General features: G+C 25.0%; 4 protein-coding genes across 4 annotated transcripts; 2 read left to right on the top strand and 2 right to left on the bottom strand.

Moving 5' to 3' along the window:
• Nucleotides 1-985: 985 nt before the first annotated feature.
• LOC112596758 (riboflavin kinase) lies at nucleotides 986-2,030 on the bottom strand. Its single transcript, XM_025342539.1, has 4 exons — nucleotides 1,925-2,030; nucleotides 1,437-1,588; nucleotides 1,172-1,274; nucleotides 986-1,102 (listed from the first exon to the last, which is right to left on the bottom strand). The coding sequence occupies exons 1-4, from the start codon at nucleotides 2,028-2,030 to the stop codon at nucleotides 1,011-1,013; spliced, it is 453 nt and encodes a 150-aa protein (XP_025198324.1). The 3' UTR covers nucleotides 986-1,010.
• Nucleotides 2,031-2,703: 673 nt separating this feature from the next.
• Nucleotides 2,704-4,340, top strand: LOC112596756 (protoporphyrinogen oxidase). Its single transcript, XM_025342538.1, has one exon. The coding sequence runs from the start codon at nucleotides 2,787-2,789 to the stop codon at nucleotides 4,248-4,250; it is 1,464 nt and encodes a 487-aa protein (XP_025198323.1). The 5' UTR covers nucleotides 2,704-2,786; the 3' UTR covers nucleotides 4,251-4,340.
• Nucleotides 4,341-8,314: 3,974 nt separating this feature from the next.
• LOC112596761 lies at nucleotides 8,315-9,951 on the bottom strand. Its single transcript, XM_025342543.1, has 2 exons — nucleotides 8,469-9,951; nucleotides 8,315-8,400 (listed from the first exon to the last, which is right to left on the bottom strand). The coding sequence occupies exons 1-2, from the start codon at nucleotides 9,949-9,951 to the stop codon at nucleotides 8,387-8,389; spliced, it is 1,497 nt and encodes a 498-aa protein (XP_025198328.1). The 3' UTR covers nucleotides 8,315-8,386.
• Nucleotides 9,952-12,674: 2,723 nt separating this feature from the next.
• On the top strand, nucleotides 12,675-19,314 carry LOC112596791. Its single transcript, XM_025342591.1, has 2 exons — nucleotides 12,675-12,808; nucleotides 18,533-19,314. Exons 1-2 carry the CDS (start codon nucleotides 12,749-12,751, stop codon nucleotides 19,271-19,273), a joined length of 801 nt encoding a protein of 266 aa, XP_025198376.1. The 5' UTR covers nucleotides 12,675-12,748; the 3' UTR covers nucleotides 19,274-19,314.
• Nucleotides 19,315-23,275: the final 3,961 nt, after the last annotated feature.

Raw genomic sequence — 23,275 nt, 5'->3', positions numbered from 1 at the left:
AACGGCTGGTTCACCTTATGTAATAAATACTTAAACTAAAATACTTTAAATGTTTCTATGTCGTTGATTTCTTCTATTTATATAAGAATGTTTGAATAAAGCTTATATACTTGAAAACAACTGAACCAATTGGTGCCAAATTTTCTACATATAGTTCTTTGAACTTTGGAAGTGTTTATAGCTTTGTTGTTTAACCAATTTAAGTTGCTATTAGGTGATTCTACAAAAATTTAATTTTGGTCAACGGAAATAAAAAAAAATTTATTTTTATAAATAGTTGCAAAAATAAAAGATACTTTTATGATATTGAAGTTTTTTTTTTTTTTTATTTAGTGCTTTTATTTGAAACATTACAGCACATATTGAAGTATATTATAATACTTTTATACTATAATAAACTATGCATAAATAAATGTATGTTTGTGACTGATATACTTAAAAACTATTCGATTGAATTTGACAAAAATCTTAGATTATTTTTATAGAGACGTTAGAAAATTGTAATCAATAATCATTAGAATCATGTTAAAAAAATTTTAAAAATATTATATACAATACAGTACAAGCAGATTGCCCATTTTGGTAGAATTAGTTCACAAAGTGAGGTATAATAACAATAATTTGTCGTGAACTGAGGTACACTAAAATCGAGATATTTGTTCTTTTTTCTGGGCGAAGTCTTTCTATACAACTAATAACTAATAATTAAAAAATAATCACTAGTAATAATTTTTCAAATAACAGAATAATATTCTCATTCAGTAAATGTAAATTTTTATTTCAAAAATAACAATAATTAAATTTAATAAGTGAATACCATAATTGTAAAAAAATTTTAGTTGTGATACAAATAAAATAAACAATAATTATGTATAATTTTTTCATACATACCAATAAAATAATGTAATGGAACAATTTTATAAAACATGAAGGGACATATTTTATGTAATATTCTTATACTCATAAAATGGAATAACAAATTTTAATTTTAATTATCTTACAATTTTTAGTTATAAATCAAAGTATACATCTACTTTTTCATTTTCATCTAAATTTTGTTTAGCATATTCAATGTCGGAATGAATAGTGCTAACTAGTTCATCTATAAAAAAAATATAATATAGTCTTAATAACATAAACTATATTGTGCGATTAAAATAATTAAACTTACCAACAGAGTTGAAATTTAATTCTGGTCGAATGAAACCAACAACTTTAACTTTTAAATTAGATCCATAAAAATCTTCATCAAATTGTTTAAGAATATGGATTTCCTATAAAAAAACAAAGTAATTAAATTGTATGACCTACTTTCAAGAACACAAGTTTTGTTATTATTTACAAGTTATTAGTAATTATACAGTTATTTTAAATATTATTTTATTTATGAAACTAGATTACTATTTTAACTAATCAAATTACATATTTTAACTTACCATAGACTTTTCTGTATTCTTATAAAATGGATTCCAACCAATACTCATAACCATCATGTAAACTGGTGATTTTTCGACTTGTGCCCATCCATAATATACTCCAGTACTTATGTTTTTAGGTAAATCTTTTATTACATCACGACTAAAATTAGCTATAAAACAAAAAGGTACCTAATTAAAACTTAAGTTTCTTTTAAAGTAATTAATAAGGAATTAACACTAACAATGTTTTTAAAACTAACATTTTAAATTTATAACAATTTAAGTATGAATAATATTATACTAAATATTTTGAAATAAAGTCAATTTTCATTATTTTGTGTGCAATCAAATTTTTATTTCTTATAGAATTATTATATAATTATGACATGATATAAAAAAAATCTTTTGAGCCGATATTAAAATTAATAAATTATATATTTTTTTTAATTTATAATGAATAGTGAATACTAAAAATGTATTCAATTGTTTCAGTTTATTATACTAACCAGTTGGAATACCCAAATCTTTTGATCCTCGCCCAAATCCTTTGACAACTAAACCACTTGCATAAAATGGTAATCCATTTTCTTTTGTAGATTCTGTTTGACTCATGACTTGAGAGTAAATTTATAGATTAAATTAATTTTGTTTTAGATATATTTCACTATTTAAAATGTATTAATTTGATATTACAAAAATTAGTGCAAAAACTACACTATATAATATATAATAAATACGATAAAAAAATCAATTGCATTCCTAATTAAGATTAGAATTAGGTTTAATCTAAGTAAATTAGGTTGATTAAAAACAATTACAATATAATATACTGAGTATATAAACTCAATAGTTTATTATCTAATATTGCATTAACTACCTATTACATAATACATTATATATACATGATATGGTGTTCAAATTGTTCAATGAATGAAAGGTTAATAAAATATAAATAATAGTTCTAGCATAATCCAAAGTTCTAAATCTAATTAAAAATATATAACAATTTATGAACATAAACATAAAATTCTAGAGAATTCTATGTGAAAGTGTAATAAATGATAATAAATAAATTATCACTATCATGTTATCTTGTAACTAAAAAAATTGTTCACGTTATCTAATTGTGATACAAAAAAATCTAAGTTTTTGATTTATAAATGTAAATACTAAATAACATTATTAAAATACAAATGACCGTTTAAAAATTAATCAAATCGTTTAAAAGTGTTTTTTTTATGTCTTCATAATAGTTCTTAAAATTAAAATAACAGTATACTACGTTTGCTCATAATATTATTTCTAGGTACCTGCTGGTACTGTTTATAATTGATATTTATTTTTAAATAAATTCTAACTTTAATCATCATGACCATAGCCATTTTAGGCGGTGGTCTCGCTGGTCTAAGCGCTGCATATTATTTGAAACGAGAAGGAGGAATTGAAAAAAACCAGTCAATACAAATTATTGAAGCCAGCAGTCAGACAGGTGGCTGGATCCAGTCATGGAGAGACAAAAACACTAATGTTATTAGTGAACTTGGACCAAGAACGATTAGAGGCCGTGGAAAATCGGCCAACAACACGTATAGATTAATAAAAGATTTAGGTATTGAAGATTTAGTGCGAAATGTAGGTATTGATGCTTCTGCTAGATACATATTTGCAAATGGTAAAATACATCAATTACCCATGAGTATCTGGAAAGCTTTGTTTACAGTTAATCAACCATTTACCAAACCATGGATTTTTTATGTTTTACGCGAGTGTTTTTCATCAAATAATAGCAAATCTAATTTACCTGATGTTCAAAATAATGATGAAAGTGCATATGATTTTTTTTGTCGTACTTATGGGCAAGAATTTGCTGATTACTTGATATCACCGTTATTGTGTGGAGTATGTGGTGGAAATGCTAAGCAAATGAGTGTTAAATTTATGTTTGGTGCTTTATATGAAGCAGAACGTAAACATGGTACCGTGGGATTAGGATTATTAAAAGAACAATTAAATTCTATTTGGAATCGTGAAAAAGTAAAAGATGCAAAGGGAACCACTATTGATAAACCTCCACCACCAGTTTATTATTTAGATGGAGGCCTACAACGTTTAATCCATGCTCTAAATATCGATAATGAGTCTCAAGGAATTCATACAAATTTGAATACTCAGTGTACACAATTACATTTTCATGAAAATGGAAAAGGTGCCAGAGTTGTGTTTTCTAATGGTGAACAATTGGAATGTTCACATGTTGTCAGCGCATTACCTGCACATAAGTTAGCTTCACTTTTCTGTGATAAATCTCAACATTCACCATTGACACAGCTTTTAAAATCTATACCCATGGTATCTATAGCAACAGTAAATTTAACTTACAATGATCCTAAAGTGATGGGTTCTTACAAAGGTTTTGGAGTTCTTTCTTCACCACTTGAAAAATTGTCACTGTTGGGTATAATATTTAATAACTATATTTATGGGTATAGTGATCAAGTTGATCTTACAGTAATGATGGGTGGATATGGTTTTAAAGAACATTTTGTCAAAAACTCTAAATGTTTGTCTGAAGAAAAACTTGCTGATACAGCTGTAGACCATGTTAAACGTGTGCTTAATATTCAATCAACACCAAATACATTTAATACGCAAATATTAAATGATTGCATTCCACAATATACAGTCGGACATTATGAACGTGTAACCAAAATTCAAGAATATATTAATGTTAGGCGTTTACCATTGACATTGGTTGGTTCATCATATGCTGGAATTAGTGTTAATGATGTTATATTTGCATCAATGAATGCAATGCGAAAATTATGCAGATAGCAGTAAATCGAAGATATTTTCTTAAATTGTTTTAAAAATTTGTTCTTAAAAATCAAATATTACAAGTTTTTGTTTTATTTTATACTCAATTATTTGTGACAGTTGTTAATTATTTTTTAAACTATAAAATCTTAATTCTAATTAAGTTTTTATGGTAAGATAGTTCATTAACTACTTGAAAATATACAGCAACAAATATTTTGTGTTGTAAATACAATTATTATTATTTTAAAATATTGTTATTCATCAATTTATTTATATTATTAAAATATTTTAATAGTGACTTAAAACAATATATTTGTATTAAAAATAACAAAAGTAAATTTAAAAAATGCAACTTTTTATTGAAATTACAACAAACAACAATACCTAGATGGCTAGGTATAATAAAATGTAAAGATATATAAATATTTATATAGTTGAACGATTTAACTTATGAATAATAACTTTAAAACAAACTAACTTTATAATAATTAAAGTAAATTTTAAATAATAAACAATAAGTAGGTAATTTAAAAATTGTAAAAAATCTTAATCTTGGCTTCAATTTTTTTTAATGTTTAATAAATCTCAAATCAAAAAAGTAAATACTTTTTATATATTTTGATTGAATAAATATTTTTTTGATCTATTTACAAAAATATACAAAACTTATAATCTGACACTCTTCAAACAAATTTTAAGCACTTTAATGCTGACTATTGATTACAAAATGGCTAAATTTTTTAATATTAATTATTTATTTTGTGAGAAAATCTTTTTTCCTTTTAAACGACTGCAATTAAAGATTTGTACAAACATTACTACTCTACTGCTGCCATTGTTTATTGGTAACATTAATTCATAATATAATTAAATGTGATGATATGCAAACAAATCTCCCACTACATCCCCTTATAAAATGTATAAATAGGTCATACACAGTTAATAGTCAGCCTATTGGCTTAGTCACATTTCTGTTAATTGGAGCTACTTCTGAAGAAAAATTTTCTGATTGATGGAAATATTTATTATCAAAATTACACAAGGGTTATTTTAATTAAAAAACGGTTCACTTATTCCTAGATCTAAAAAAATTACAATATTAATTGTCTAAAAAAAAACTTTCACTAAAGTTTTAAGTTTTATGTCACTCAGATGAGATGGTATACCTACATAAATAATAGTTATTCACGATAGGTTTGTCATTTTAATATTTGCTGTAAATGTAAAGGGAAATTTTATATAATATTAACAAATACATAATAATATATATAATATATACAAATAGTAAATAGGTAACTAAATCATACAAGGATCTAGAAATTTGAAGTGGTATGGGAAGAAAACATTTTTTCGAAAAAACAAAGTTATAGCTTTAATACATAATAATTAATAGGTTATAATTAGAACAAGGACGTGAATGTCCTTGTATATTTCTTTTGGTTAACTTCATCGTATGCTTAATGAGTTTACAATACATTTCACAATATTTATGATCAAATACTTAAAGTTTATAGTATATATACTTAAGTATTTTTACTTTAGTATTTGATACTTAATAGAAAATAAAGCACTTCGGTAAACATTTTTCATGAATCGAGATCAACAACTATATTAAAGTGAGAATTTGTCATAAAAACGATAGTGACTAATTATTATCATCTTATTGGTCAGTGGGTAGATAAGATTAGATCTGTTTTGACTGATTTATTGTATGTATAAGTACATAGAAAATTAATTAAGATAAAATAATCAAAATGAATTAAATAAATAAAATATTTAAAAAAAATATTAAAAATGTTATATGGGCGAGTATTTTTTTGTTGTAGAACATACTTAATTATATATTTTTAATTTTTTTGATATATCCTAAGCGTGCATTTTTAAATACGAGTCCTTGCTCTAATTACATATCATTAATATTACAAATAATATTAACAACTTGATATAGAGAAATTTTATATTTATAGATTTTAAGACATAATATGAACTATTTATTAAATAAATAAATTTTTAAATTATAAAATTTTAAAAAATTGTGAGATTAGGGCTCTTAAATGTGCATATTTATACTTTTTTATCTTGTTAATATCTTGGTTCTTTAAATTCATACGATTAGTATTGTTAACTTTATATATTGTATGTTTATATAAAGAACAAGTTCATTTAAAATAATGACATTAATCATTTTTTATTATAGCCATTATAGGGAAAATTGATAATTTGAAGTAAGTAAGTACATATACATTTTAAATTCTAAGTGGATGATTTGTTTTTATATTTTAACAGTGTATATACTATATACAATATACACGATATATGAATAGTAAAAAAAAAAAAACTCTGTTCTTTAACTTTGATGGTGGTTTCTAACTTCTAAGTTTTTATTATGAAATTGGATCTGCTGGTACTTTTAAAAGAATAATATTTGAAATTCTAATTGTTTTTCAAAATAATCGTAGAAAAAAATGTGCAAAAAAGTAGCGCTTTGGTATAAAGATGTAAAGTATAGATGTTCAGTGATTCACGATTCTAAGAGGAGACGGTCTATGAGCTTAAAATCACTAAGTTTATTTTATATAACATTTTTTGATATTAATATTTAATTAATTTATTATACTAGATTTAGGTATTCGTAATATTATAGTAGGTTGAAATATCGAATTAATTTTTATCAAAAACACTGCATTTGAAAATGTCATATGCATTTCAACTAAATAAGAATTATAATAAAATAATGAATATTATAATTTATAGTTTAAGTAGGTATACTATTTTGTTCAATTTTGAATTTAAAATGTCTATGTTACCTACTTAATTAAGCCTATATAATTCCACGTCAATATTCGAACTGCAGTACCTACAGTTGGAGTTTAATATCTATTAATTTATTTTAGTAGAATTAATCAACCTTATATTTTTGCCTTCCTACTATTAATATTTTATCTACATGACTACATTAAGATGTTATAACATTATTCTTTTGAAATAATAATAATTTTTAATTAATTATTTATTTCTTTTTAATGAGTATTTACATTGTAAAATATAGGATTGCATACGATTAATAATATATAATTATAATTTAATCTAACCTGCGGGTAAATGCAAGAATATATTTTTTTATTCAATCATGGTAGAATAATAAAAAATGCACATCATCTCCACCTCATTTAAAAAAGCTGCACACGCTTCTTAGAGCCATAGAAAGAAATTTATACTTATTGATAATAATAGTATATTTAGATAAGTAGATACTTTAAAAAAACTTATCCTCGTTTAACTGTTTTGTTCAATATCTAAAACAATAGTACTATAGTAGTAGTATAAACAATGGTAACAATGGTAGATTTAGTGTCAAGCTAATTAGCAAATTAGACAATTGTCTAGAGCAGTAATTTTAGGCCAATGTTTTATTGAGATTTCTAGGTTTTTTAGATTTTATAAGGTAATTTTTAATCTTTACAATTAAAGTAAACCACTTACCTACAGCTACAATATATAGTAATACATTTTCATAATCCAAAAATTAATTAAATTTTGTAAATATTTATCAAGCGATAATTGAATTTCAAAAAAGACGAGCAGGCATAAATATTTTTGTGAACATTTTTTTTTTAAAACACACTTAAAAGCATGGAGCAAAATGAAATATTAGAATAAGCTAAAAAACATTACTAAATTTAAACAACTGATTTAGATTATGAAAAGTTTGAGCATAAGCTAATACATTTTCGATATTTTTTAATTTCCAATTATAATAAAGAAATATTCACCGCAATAAAACTTTTGAATATATATTTTTTTAATTATTTGAAGTCAGTGTTTCCAAACACAGAAATAGTTTTGAGAATTTATATGTCAACAATTGAACAACTATCACCAGGGTTCGGATTTTATAGCACCAAAAATCCTAAAATATGCGCTATAATATGACCAAAAAAACCTTAAAATATGCTCTATAAATATGCCCTAAAAACATCAAAAATAGCAACAAATAAAAATATATACAAATCAAAATTTTATTCAATTTATCATATAACTTTATTAAATCATTTATTTATAAAAAAACTAAAATCATCGTTTACAGTTTAAAAAAATTTGTGTGTACTGATTAACTTGATACCTTGAATTATGACATCGTTTGTACGCAACTATTCAAAATTGTCTGAGTAAATAAGAATAAAATTCAAGTAATTATTATTTATTAATTAAATAATATTTTATTTATTTTACCTGAGTTACACTGTATGATTAAGTGTTTTGCCAAATTTTCAAATTTGAAGTTCCGGCGGTTATCAGTCAACAATGACTTGTAGGTCGAAAAGGAACGTTCAACATCAACCGATGTAATAGGTGAATACTTAAAAAATACTATATCGTCACTAGTCAATTCTTCAAGATCTCCGTCTAATTCGCTATTTTCCTCTTCACCCGACAATATTTTAGAAATGCGTTTTAATGATGTCAAGCCATTATTATTTTCAAATACAGTTTTAAATTTATTTTTTACAATTGTACCTGCTTCACCCCGTAATGATTTGAACGATTCTTCGATATCCTCAATTATTTTTAACGCTGTTATTAAAGAAAGGCCTTTTGTTTGTAGTTTATTTATTCCTTCTACGAGAATTGTGAAGTTTGATTTTATATACGCTAGGTTGCTCTCAATACCGGGTTTAACTATGTATTTTTTAGTTTTTTTTATACTCACTGCATCATCTTCATCGAGCTTTTCAATAACACCGCGAACAGTGCTCAAATTTTCACAGTAATAAATGGCAGCGTTAATCCATGATCCCCATCTTGTAATTATGGGATCTGGTGGTAAACATATACCTGGAGCCTCTATTTTAAATATTTCGACTCTAGTAGGTGCTTTCTTAAATACTTTTTTACAATTTGCGATTACTTTGTCAACAGTGCTAAAGTGGTCACGAACCTGTTCGGCAATTCTATGTAAGCCATGTGCTGCACATGTGACATGCAACATTTTTGAGTAGAACACTTTTAATGATTTTCCAGCTTTTTTCATATATGGTGCCGCATCTGATAAAAATAATAGTACATTGTCGTGCTGTATTCCATTTGGCCATAATTTGCTCATAGATTTGTCAAAAACTTTACTTATGGTAGAAAAATTGGTTTTTTCTAATTGTTCCGAGTGGAGTAAAAAAATGGATCCAGAATGTTTAATCTCCAGAGTACCGATGATAACATTAGCAATAAAGCGTCCTTCAACGTCCGTTGTTTCATCGATACTCACCCAGATGCGATTATTAGCTACTTGAGATCTAATTTTTTCGATTGTTTCATTGTAAATATCATCAACGTACAATTTTCTCAGTGTTGATTCGTCTGGAATATGATTTTTAGTATACTTTTCTAAAAATTGTCGAAACTTTACATTGGATAACTTGTTTAATGGTATATTTGCAGAAATAAGAGTCTTGCATAGATCGATATTAAAAGTAGACTTTTGTGGAATATTTGTAAGTAACTGCTGTTTCTTTTCAATTTTATTTTGCTCCCGTTTAATGGCTTTTAAATGCTTATCCGTTTTTAAATGTTGAGTGACGTTAAACTTTTTGTCACTATTAACCTTACATTCGCACAATTTGCAAAACAGAATACTTGCGTCAATCGAAAAAACCTCATCGCCAAACTCGGACACAAAATGTCTTAGTCTCGAATAGTTCGATGTTTTATCTTTCGGCATTATACGTTTAATATCGAAACAGAAAAACAAATAATACACAATCGAGTAATGAACGAATATGAAACGAAATCAAACGATACGGAGAACCGACTGACGCTGAAATACATACGACAGTCGACGGTATATTATAGAATCTACAATTATGTGGAACAATAACAGATAAGAAGATAAGATTCGACATCGTCGGACTATTTAAAAATAGATTTATTACATGTTATATAATATGAAACGAAAATGTGGGAATTTTTCTTATTGACTCGCATTAATGAATACTATTTGTCATTCAATATAAACGAGATTTATGAAAAATATAAAATAAAGCGTTGAATTAAGAATATTAGCAAAAAATAGCACCAAAACTTTAAAAATAGCACTAAAATTCTAAAATTCTTCAAATATGCAAAAAATAGCAAAATAAAATTTCATATTTTGAGTCCCTGGTGTATAAAACAAATTTATAGCCCACTCTGCTATTTTTATCTCTATCCTATAATAAGTAGCAAATGCTATAAAATCCGAACCCTGAGTCTATCACTAACTGTACCTACCTACACAAGAAAGATCATTTTCTTTTTTAAAGCAGATAAAAGTTTATTTGCGTTCAAAATTAGGACAAGAAAAATTAAACTCTTTAGAAATGTTGTCAATTGTAAGTGAAATGACACAAGAAGTCAAAAAATAAAATTGGAAGACATAATTTGATAATTCAAACTTTTGTAAAAAAAAAAAAAGCAAGACGCAAACAAATGAAATAGTTTTTTTTACATTATTTTTTCTCATTTGCTACAGTATGTTGTATAATAGGTCATTAATATGTACGAATTTTTAAGTTAAATTATTTGCTATTGCTTTTTTTTTTCAATAACATAATTTAAAACTGATTAAACGTATTAGTTTGTTTAAGGAACCTAATTATATCTATACAATAATTATATTTAATTGGTAGAGCAAATCTATTCGAAAACATGGTGATAGTCAATAGATAGGTATTGTATTAGTATACTATTTTCTTGTTTAGAACAGTTTATTAACATACTACGTAATTACATAACCAATGACTATTGTTTAGTATTAGTCTATATGATTTATTGATTTTAGTAGTTATGTTAAATAAGTACTTAAAAATACGTTTTCTCATTGATTTGCTAAAGACAGCAAAATAAAATTTGTCTAAAGGCGGCTATTGTGTAAATCTGTCTTTAAGTATAAATATGTCACATTTTATGTACTTTTTGGTATTTTAGTACATTGTAATATAATATATTACAATAATTTGAATAAATAATTATCTATTTGAACAAATTATTATCATAATATGACGTTTAAAAAGTCAATAGCAGCGAGCTCAGTATCAATTATAGTATATTATATAATACCTATATAAATTATTATATATTATTTTAGTTTATTATAATTTGGATATAATTAATATTGTTTAGCCAAGAATCGTAACCAACTTTGTATATAAATTATAAAAAAAACCTAGAATAAATCATTTTTTTTAAAACTGTTTAAATAAAAAAAAAAATGTACTTAATCTAAAATACAAAAATAAATAACATAATGTATACAAATACATACAAATTTATGTAGTATGTGAGTTATAAAATGTATACAATATAATATAACTAATGTGTTTGCAATTTGCTGTTGAAGTTATACCTTGAATAAATAAATAAAAAAAAATTATGATGTTATAAGTAGGCAATTTAACATGATTTTAGATTAGCATGAAATTAAACTTAAAATTCCACGGAAAGGAAATATCGAGGAATATAGTTTTACTATTTTAAAATATAATTATAATGACATCTAAAAAAATATAGCTATTTTATTTATTTTTAATCAACAAATTTGATTAATTTTTTTAAATTATACAGATACTTACTACCTTGGTGAATAACAATAAAATATATAAAAAATGTAGGTACCTATGTTGTGCCTTTTTCATGTATAATTATTTTAATTGTTATATTTAATACCTACTAATCAGTTGTAAGTAAATATAGTGCTTTTTTATTTTAACTTATTGTAATCTTTAATAAAATAGGTACCTATAATTAATTAAAACTATCTATACATTTTTATTCTAAATACCATTTAGATATTATTAATGTAATGTAGTTAAAAAAACTTTAATTTTAAGTATATATACCATGCGTTATAATATAATACATATAAAATTTATCTAGATGATTGTTTTATTTTTTTTTTTCTTAAAAGTGTTCATTATTTGAAGCAGAAACAACATTTAAATTTCATAATAGGTACTTCAAATTTTTCTAGAATTAGTAGAATTATAATTCATAAGTATCAATAATGAACATGTGAATATATATAATATATTTGTTTAATCATTATGAACTCACATTGTTTTTATTATGTAGACACAGAAAAAAAATGTACAGTTTTTAAAAATATACTTTTCTGGGATGTAAGTTCATTTAGTTATTTGTATAATTGTGGTTAACAGATGGTATTCTGTATTTTCTCTTAAAAAATATGGGTAATTATCGGCATATAACAAATGCCTATTGTAATAAAGTAACACATTGAATATATCAATATAAATACTACTCTAATATATAAAAAAAAAAAGAACAATGAATGTTTTATGTAAAAAAAAAAAATAAGAGCATGCACATATTTTTTGGAGCGTTAATTTTTATGCAATTATCTTAATATATGAGGTACCATATAAAAGTATGTGTTGTTGATAAAACAAAAATATTCTATCAAGAGTTTTTGTGTTAGTGAGTAAAAATATATATTACAAACCTAAACCGGACTTTCCAAGATGAAATTGAACACATCACTTATTATATGTGTTTTTTTTTCTGCTATAATTGCCATTAAGGTAAATATTAATACGTTGACATTGTATGAAAATATGGACTTAAATATTATGCATTTAATCGGTTTATTGTATATTATACATATCATATTTTAATCGTCTTTAAATTATATGGACCATTAAAATAATAATAACATTAATAACTGTGTATGATATTATGTAATATTACACAACTAGGTACCTACCTACTGTATAGGTATATCAGTGTATATGTTACTGTTAGGCATGGATTCCTTTTGGAAATGTTGAATATGTTTTATACGTCTAGAAATCCATGATTTTAAAATATAAATAAAATTGTTAATGATATTAAATCTTATCTATAATGTAATATATTATTATAATCTTAAAGCTATCATGTACCTATTAAAATCATAATTGTATTATTTTTGAAAAAAATGTATCCCCCTCTCCATTGCAATTTCAGACTTCTAGATCCGTGTCTAGTTACTGTAAATGTTTACAGTTATTGGTAAACTTTGACATCAATGATATTAGTCATCACTCACCAGTTAACGATAATAATTATTATGTCATCGTTTACCAAAATGAATGTTAACAGTTGACAAATTATTGATTGAACGCATATTATTTGTGAGCTAATTAATTTAACAAGTGATTAATGGATGTTGATAATTTTGAAGTGGTATAGGTGAATGTTTGTATAATGTTAATATTGTTTAGGATATTGGGATAATGAGAAATTCATAATCATAATATAATTAAAATTTCGATTGGCAAGGGTATAGGTACACGATATATGCAATAACAAAACAAAATTCAATTAGAATAATTAGATAGTACAACTGATTTTTGTTCTGACACTATTTATATACTATTTATTTATTACACCATAATTTCCAAATTTTTTTTTTTAATAATTTTCATAAAATTTAAATTAATAACAAAAATATAACTAGTTATCGTCTATACTCTATAGTCTAGACTCTACACTGACTACGCTATGTAGATTGTAGGCGCATATGAATGTCAACATTAACCAATACCGTGTTGTGTAATTGTGTATATTTATATATACACCAATCAAAATCATCGTGCAAATTTAACATTCACTAATACCTAAATGTCCAAATTTTTTAATTTGTCATAATTTACCAATTTAGGATGTGTATGTTCAATTTTAATCGTCGACATTCACTTGGTGACTGTCAGAATTTTCAAGTTCGGACACTAGATATTCATGGTAATGACACGTATATATTTATGCTGGCATTGATTTAGGTATAATAAAACCACAAACTATTTAGAAGTTCAAAGTTAATGTCATGGTGTTAGCAAGGCAGTAGGTGCTAATTTGAAATAGGTAATTTAAATTAATAACAAATAGTTGTAATTAATTCAATCATTTAATGAATCTAGGCACTTTTGAATACTAATAATAATATAAAAGGTAGGAGGTATCTAAGTAATAAATGAATTATGACACTGGAAAACAAATACAGGCGATTTTTCGTTTTATTTATTACATTATAATTGATATTAAATATTACTAATATTAGGTCTTCGTTCTTACAAAAATCTTTAGAAAAAAATAATGTTAATGATAATTTAAAATACTATTGATAATTGTAATTTTTTGGCTGTAGTATTTTTTATTAAATTATCATATATTACGATATGTAACATTACTGTAATTTGTCTTTGAAATAAAAATCGATGGTTGTTAATTATAATACCTATGATCTATGAATTATGATAAGGATAACACTACAACCTAGAAAATAAATATCTATTACACATTGGTATTATCATTTTAGATGACAACGTATAAATATATATATATATATATATATATTATATATATGGTTATATATCCAGTGGTCCAAACAACTATTGATTATAAGAATCTTTATAGTAGGTACTTTTTACTTTGTTAAATATATAGGTATTTGTATCTTAGTGTTACAATTTATTAGGTTAATGGATAGGTACAGATGTGGCGTCTTCAATAGTGGTGAAAGTTGCCGTTTCCCATACCTTATACCTACCTTTTTCAGTTAATATTTTTGTGCCTATTGAACTATTTCTGATAAAATTAGTATCAATACAATTTTAAATGAATGATTAATTAATACATATTAAAACTAATTACTAATCATAAGTCAAAAAGTCACATTTAAATAATTTAGATATATTATACTTGTTTATATTACACAGTTAAAATTATTTACCCATAACCTCTTAAGTACGTCGCATCCATGTTAAAAATAACAGAGTAAAGTAGATTATTTTTAATTTAACAATTACAATGTTATACATTAGTAAGACAAACTTTTTCTTGTTATAGAAATATCATTATAAAGGCCATAGATAATTTTATTTACTTACGCTTTTATAGTTCTTCGTATATTATTACTATTATTTTAAGTGAAGCGACGAATTGATTTTAGAACGGTTGTATGATTTATTTTATTTATTTATTTTGTGCATGTATGAAAATTTTTTATAGTTGAAAAAATGTTAAAATCTTCAACTTCTATATCTTTTTTGATAGGACAGTGAATATAGTTTGCACTTTGAGTGAAAAAAGATAAAAAAAAATAAATAAGCAAAACTATAGAACTTTTACAAAAAGCACTCTTCGACAATATTGATTTTCACATCTTTTCTAATTTAAAAGTGAATAATCATAGATATTAATTTTAAATTTTTTTTCTTTTGAGTTATTTATAAATTTTTGAAACATCAATTTTATTTTTAAATTTAAATATAAATGAAAAATATAGTTCAAAAAGTTTGAGCGATTAGTGCAAAAAACCTCATAAGTATTTATTATTAGGAAAACAAATAAAGCTTAAGCATTATTCCAAAATAATTTTAATAAGTTTAAATTTTGACTTAATGAAATTCTAAAAATATTCTGACTAATTTAAAAAAACTTATGAGTAGGCACCTATTTTTATTTCATAAGAATTAAAAATTTTCGATTTATTTTAGTTATTTATTTTAAAAAGTGTATATAAACGAATAATTGTATACAAAATATTTAATACAATATTTTACAGATATTATTCAATATTCATATTAGAATTAGAAGATATTAAAAATACATATAGTTATAATTTTATAAGTATTTAAAATTCAAATTTTACTAAAATTTAAAAAAAATCATGAAATTTTGTAAAATACCTAGATATTTTGTAGTTTAAAAAATAAAATTAATTAAAATGTTTAATTTTCGTAGCTTACACTTGAAAATGTAATATGAGGTTCCTCAGAACTTATGAATTATAAGTAGTTTATATTTATTTATAATGAAACCTTAAAATCTTAAAAATATATGAGTATAATTTCTTTTTACAGAAATTTTAAGTTCAAATTATTTTATATATTTATTAATTTATTTTTACCCGATTATTAATTAAGTCAAGTATAAGCTTTTATTTAAATTTAATGTAAATATCTTTTTAGAGAATAACAAAACACATTTTATTATATATCTAGTCAACATAAAGTACAATATTATACGTGAATAAAGTGCTATATAAAATATACATTGCCATATAGCTATATTTATTATGTACGATTTTAATGTGATTTTTTAACACAATTTTATTGAAATATGGTTTAGAAAGTCTTTATGTATAGTAAATTAACTGTATTATTTGGCTTTACATGGGTTAAAAAAAATTTTTTTTTTAATATCTTCTATTTTGCTTTAGTTTAGTTGACAATCGAAGTATATATTAGGTACAAATACAATTATAAATTACAATGATTAATATTATAATTTTCTACTTTTTCATTTTAACATATTTTTATGTAAATACAAACATAATACAACTAGGTAATACTTAAAAAACTACATAAATTCAACATTGTTAAGATCGATATTCATCTTTATGTATTTACATCAAAAATATATCCAGAAATACAGTGGCGTATATAGGTTTTTATTTCGAAGGGGGCCGATTATATACTTGGATTTCTTTAGGGAAAGGAGGGAGGAGACACACTATTTGGACAAAAATTGCTTGAATACTACAAGATCTTTCAACTCTCTTTAGACCATCAGAGTAATAAGAAACTCAATCATTTTTTTAATGAATTGTAACATTAAAAAAAGTAATACCTACATTTTTATAAACAATTTTTTATTAGAGACACTCAAAATTAAACTAGAATACAATCAATACTAATATAATGCATATAATTAATAGTTAATACCTAACCTACGCCACTGACTACCTATATTATTACTATCTCACCACTACAGTTATTAATTTAATTCTAGAAGTCATGAGCTAAAATTACATATACTAATAGTTTCCGTCTGCCGAAATCGTAAACAACTAACAACCAATATTTGTTTTATTTATATAACTTAAATAATAAATTATGTCACATAATCATTAATAATCGTCAAAATACTAACGCATTCACCACGCTATACTTTTATTCTAAATTATCGCATAAGCGACAGTTTCATTCATGACGTCATGATATCGATGTCGTGTCAAATTTTTAGAAATATCCCCATTCCCCAACCATAAGGCATATTCCATGTCAAAAATAACAATTTTTAATAATTGCGTTTTTCATTTCGGGAGGGACCTGGGCCCCCCCCCCCCCCCCCCCCCATAAATACGCCACTGCAAAAATAAGAAATCAAATTATAAAACTATAAAATTAATCATTGTAATTATATGTTCATAAGTATTTGATTTCAAGGGTTTTTTTTTTTGTTAAAATACATTTTAAAACATTTGTATAATTTTATACTTATATATTAGTAATATAATCTGTAACCAATGGTAATGATTCAAAAAAATATTCAATTTTTAAATTAAATTCATTTTCAATCAACCAATGGGGTTAAAAAATAAGCTATAAACATCTCCCAAATATTTCTATCTCGAAAACCTATCTATTAATATAACTTTTGTTGAAAATGGTCCAGTAGTTTTTGATGATACAGAGCTAGTATATACAAACATTAATGGTAGGTAACCTACTCACCATTTCGCTAACTGAATATTTGATTCTCGAAACTCGAAACACAACAAAAATTAACTAAAAAATTCAATCAATTAGCTGATAATTATTTCTAAGATATATATATATTTAATACACAAATGGCCATCAAGACATTTTATTTAAACAGTAAGTCAAATGTCAAATAGTCAAAACTAAATGGAATTTTGTTCATATAATCTAAATTTAACGATACTATATAAGTAGTTACAAAAATTAAATCTCCACATATAATAACTGAAAGCAAAATCCAGTACTTACGTAAGAACTCTATAAGCCGCGGGCAAATATAAAATCAATTATATTACACTAGTATAAAAAATGATAATACATAATTTTTTAATTAAGATTAATAAAGCATCACGATACAGTATACAAATAAGGTACCATAAGGCTACTATTAAACTTATAAGTAAGCGTATATATAACGTGTACTCGCTACATTTTTTATTTTGTATATTTTAAAATTTGAGAACACATAGGAATTCAATTACCTTAACTTTGCATTGTGTTTAGAGACTTTTAAGACACTTCAGTCGGACTTTACGACTAATGTGTATTATTCCCCGGATTAAAAAATTTTGAGTCACGTCACAGCCTATGTATAATATTTTATAACGTATATCCAACTTATTAATACAACAACTGTGATACGGGTAAACCGTATCTTACCGCTTACACAACGGCCCATGTACTTGATCAGTAATCAATTGTCCCGTTTACGATTTATAGGCAGCAGATGACTACGAAGAGTACGAAATTGACGATACTCCCGAAGAATATCCATTGGCGGAAGAGGACCAACAGGAGATACAAGTAGAAGGCTACGACAACCTGGAGGAACTGCCCCAAGAGGCGGTTGAGTTTCAGTACAAGCCCAGCATGCGGCTGGAAAAGATGGAGGAAAACCTACCGAACGACGCTAAGAAGTTCGTTCCGGAGGGCAAGGTAAAGGAGGTCATTACCAACACATTTAAAAACGCAATGACTACAAATCAAGCTAAAAGAGGGTTGGCCGAAGCTCAGGAACAGTGGCAGCTGATGCTCAATGGCTCCGAAGCGTCTCGGGTGATCGGCACGACAGGTCAGAATTTAAAAAAAATCTTCACTTCCCCCAACGGCGCGGACATGATCAACATGTTGGTCACCACCATCCACGTACTATTGACCAAGGGCAGTGAGGAGAAGATAGGCTCCGGGATCACCAACCTCATTTCGATGACGTACGCGTTATTGACCTCTGACTTGATGCCAGATATCGTCAATAAAACTGGTGGGCTGATTATCACGGCCGTGAACAAACCCAGGGCCCCGTTGTTCTGCAAGACGTACTGGAACGAGGTTGAGAAGCTCCTCAAGGATAAGAAGCTCAACCAGAAACTGAATAAGTATTTTACCAACACGATGTCCATGATGACGTCCTTGAGCGGCATACAAAACGGCAAGCAGAACCAAAGTCGCGTTTTAGCGTAAAAATATAAAATGATATAAATATATTATAATATTATACAATACATCATTCACGCATACCATATACATACAATTGTAATACGTACATTTAAAAACGGTAAATACTTGCCTATATATATATATATATATATATACATGTGTAATTTAAAATTTATGACAGTGCGACTTTATAGATGTCATCGTAATTTTACGCACAACTACATATCGCGGCATCATCTATACACGCATGCGTATACACCGCAGTAAGTCATCAGTCATCACCATTTGTACTCTGTTATAATAATGAAATCATAATTATTGTTATTATTATTATTGCAACCATTAGTGTTATGATATATATAAAAAAAAATATAACATAAGCCATTTTATATATATATATATTAATTTATTTAATGATTTTTACAACCGTGTAGACCAAGAGTACCTACATATTATCAGAGGTGCCAAACTTGTAATACATTAGGTGTGGCGGCTGTCACCTTATTTAAGGAGTAGGTATATCTCCTAGCATTGATTGTTTTTGAGTACAAGACATAGTATACTTTTACAATTAATATAAGGAACAGGAGATATAATATTGCAAATGACGTGAATGACTAGTCTATTCTTAGAGTGTCGTAGCGCACTGTGTGATTAGGTACGTTAGAAAAATCAAATAACTATTTAATTAATACCTAGTCTTATAAGTAATAATCAATAGTTCATAATAAATTTATAAATCTACAGCAGCGGCTACAACTAGTTTATGGTGTCCTTTGTAGACTATACAGAGACACGGAGTGAAAAACACATTACACATACGATACCTAATATAGTTATTATTAAAATACAAAAAAAAAATAAGTTCGCAAAATTACCATTTTTAATTTTTATACATCATTAAGTATTGATTTAATGTATTTTGTATTAAGTTCATCACCAGGACGAGACTTTTTAAGATCAAAACTAATTAAAAGTAAATTAAAAAGTACAATGGCAGAAGAATGATTGGATAATTTGGATTCACTTATGTTAATATCATGCGTTAATGATTATGATATTGTTGACCCTGACTCAGTTATTAATATTTTTACATCATATTATATAGTACCTAGTACCTATTCTGTACTAAAAAAAATATTATACTAATTAAATGACAAACAAAGAAAATATTTTATTCATGTTAAAAAATATTTATAAAAATATTGAACGATTATACAGTTTTAATTATTATACACGGACAGGTAAAAATATAAATAATATTAAAATAATCCAAAAATATAAATATTAATCAGTAAATACTAAATAATATAATTTGTGAAAATAATATTTTGTAATTTAATATATTGGCAGAGGGTGGGTGGGTTTTGCTCTCTCACGACTTGAGTTTAATCCCGGTAGAAGTAGATGAGTATAAATAATTGTTCATTGCCACACCTAAGAAAATTAGTTCGGCGCCTCTGGTACCTATTATATAGTTAAGTTGTGAAGTACCTCATGTAAACAAAACTTAAATATTTCGTAATATCAAACGCACATAGGGGACGTAATTTCAATTAAATTATATTAGTGCCAAAAATAATGTCTGCAGACTATTTTTAAATTTTTAAATCATTACTAGGCCATTATATTATATCACCTACTTATCATGTATTTTCATCAATTAATTAAGTTTAACGAAATAAAACCGATCAGATGAACCGAATTGTAAAAACAATAACATTAGTTAGGTATTAGAAAAAAAAGATTACTTAAATCAGAATTATAAACAAATTTTCTTATTTTAATTTGTTTGGATTTATATTAGGATTATTTATTATAATTTGTGTCTAATTATTGCAGTAATTGTATTCAATACAAACACTACTAAACACGGTTGTAAACAGAACAGCAGATCATTAGTCGTCGTGGTTATATCGTCTCTGGTAGTAGGAGCCCAGTCTATAAAGTAGGGCAGGTACCTCCTATTTAAAAGTAAAAAAATAAAAATATATAATATCCAATATGAGGATTTTAAAGGCATATCAGTACTTCTGTTTTATTTTTGGCGGGCAAAATAATACATTTTATGAAAAATTATAATAAAAGTTTATGCGATTACACACCACGTCCCATACTCTATTACAATGACGCACCTGACGCACAAATAGATAGGTATATGCTACGTGCTTTGTTACTTTATACAGTATACATAAAAAACTACGGCGTAGACGCAGAATGAATCGCTGCAATAAATATCGATAATCTAAAAAAGGGTACCTATTGATTATGAGTAGGTAGGTAACATATTTAATTTATGTTAGTCAATTCTGCCTCCTGTAGGCCTGTCTTAAAAACGTGTTATACGCTCCAGCTTTCAAGCAATAGCACAAGCCAAAGAAAAAATGTGTGATTGCTAAATAAGTTGCTTTATAGCTATGATAATGATGAAATATTATACCTATTCATGCATACTATGTCGGTTCACGGAAATATGTTAATTGTGTGTTTTTTTTTTCTATAAAAAACCAACAAATTAAAATTTATAACACAATATAATAATGTAATTATTTTTTTAAGATTACATGCAGACTGCATAGTATAGATAGATAATGAATATAAGATACTGAAGTTATTACACACTCAAAGATAGATAGATAATAGATATTAATATATAGATTACAGATGAAAATTTCATAATAGTATAATAGTAAACGTCTAATAGTAATTGTTTTAAATAATATTTTACAGGTGCATTTAGATAAAAAGATTATAATAATATTTATATTAAAATAAATGCTTATAAAATAATACAATCAAACATATTAACGAAGAAAGTTATATAATAATGCGTAAAATAAAATGTACTTTTGATAAAAGTAAGTATATATTTAAATTTTAAAATAATGTTAAATTACAATTGTAAATAGTTGGTACACAACAACAATGTAAATAATACTAAATACCTACCCACTATTTATTTAAACTTTAATGTAATCAACTCAATTTATGGAACAATTTGTGAAATGATAACTTTTAAATAGGTACCGATAAAAGAAAAATTGTGTATTTAATAATTATACATTCAAGACTTATGATAATAAGTTTTAGCCTATATAGTTTCTTTAAAGAAAAATAATAAGATCTATCACAGGTATCAGTAATTTTATTTTCTAAATAAACTAATAAACAAATTTATCAAAATACCTATGTAACTCAATAAGTTGTTTTTGTAAAATTTAATTGACACGTATTTAAGTATATTCAGTTTTTTTTTATAACTCGATTATCACTTAAGACGTGAATGAATATTTCTGTGTATAATATTATTATTATAAGTTTTTTTAAGTGATAAGAATTTTAAAATAAATACTAACAAGTATGAAAGATTTTAACGTATAACAGTATAACAAAGCAAGTTGAGAATAACTACTACTACTACCTAGTAAATAATATCAATAATAAACAGTAAATAATATTTTAATCATGTTTAACTTTATACTTACACTAATATTTTGAAACTAAAAGGTAAAAACGTATACAGCGATAAAATATATTAATGTTAAGAAAAAAATGAAATAACAGTACAAAGAATTGAAGAAATAATAGATGTTATTAAAATACCTATTATTTATTGAAACTGATAGATATTAATTTCATGTAAATGAAGATATGTTTATGAATATTTTAAAAGAAAATTTATGTTCATTACATATTAATTATACTTAAAAGTTATAATAATCAATTTTCATAAAATATAACCAATTTTTTTAATGATATATATTGTTAATGAAATAATTAAAGAGAAAATTTTGTGAAAATCAATAATTAATTTTATGGAAATTAATTAATAGGTTCAATAATAAAAAAATTTAATTTAGTCTAGTTTATTATCACTTTTATTATAAAGAAAAATTACACTAACAATTTTAAATCTAATTAAATATTATTTATACAAAATAACAACGTTTTTAACCATATCATAACTGTGTTATAACAATCACACACACCAATAAACCAAAAATCAATAATTATTGAAATATGAAT

Source organism: Melanaphis sacchari, unplaced genomic scaffold (assembly GCF_002803265.2).
Source record: "Melanaphis sacchari strain LSU unplaced genomic scaffold, SCAv2.0 Contig34_pilon_pilon, whole genome shotgun sequence".
NCBI lineage: Eukaryota > Metazoa > Arthropoda > Insecta > Hemiptera > Aphididae > Melanaphis > Melanaphis sacchari.
Note: the sequence above shows the minus strand (reverse complement) of the source record. Positions and strands in the feature narration are given on the sequence as shown.

Excerpts from the sequence above, each read along its gene's own strand:
- LOC112596758 (XM_025342539.1), bottom strand. The coding sequence starts at position 2,030 with ATGAGTCAAACAGAATCTACAAAAGAAAATGGATTACCATTTTATGCA. Across the intron at positions 1,275-1,436 it reads AGAATACAGAAAAGTCTATG|GAAATCCATATTCTTAAACA; the intron begins GTAAGTTAAAAT and ends GTTTTTTTATAG. Across the intron at positions 1,103-1,171 it reads ATTAAATTTCAACTCTGTTG|ATGAACTAGTTAGCACTATT; the intron begins GTAAGTTTAATT and ends TTTTTTTTATAG.
- LOC112596761 (XM_025342543.1), bottom strand. The coding sequence starts at position 9,951 with ATGCCGAAAGATAAAACATCGAACTATTCGAGACTAAGACATTTTGTG.
- LOC112596791 (XM_025342591.1), top strand. The coding sequence starts at position 12,749 with ATGAAATTGAACACATCACTTATTATATGTGTTTTTTTTTCTGCTATA. Across the intron at positions 12,809-18,532 it reads CTGCTATAATTGCCATTAAG|GCAGCAGATGACTACGAAGA; the intron begins GTAAATATTAAT and ends TACGATTTATAG.
- LOC112596756 (XM_025342538.1), top strand. The coding sequence starts at position 2,787 with ATGACCATAGCCATTTTAGGCGGTGGTCTCGCTGGTCTAAGCGCTGCA.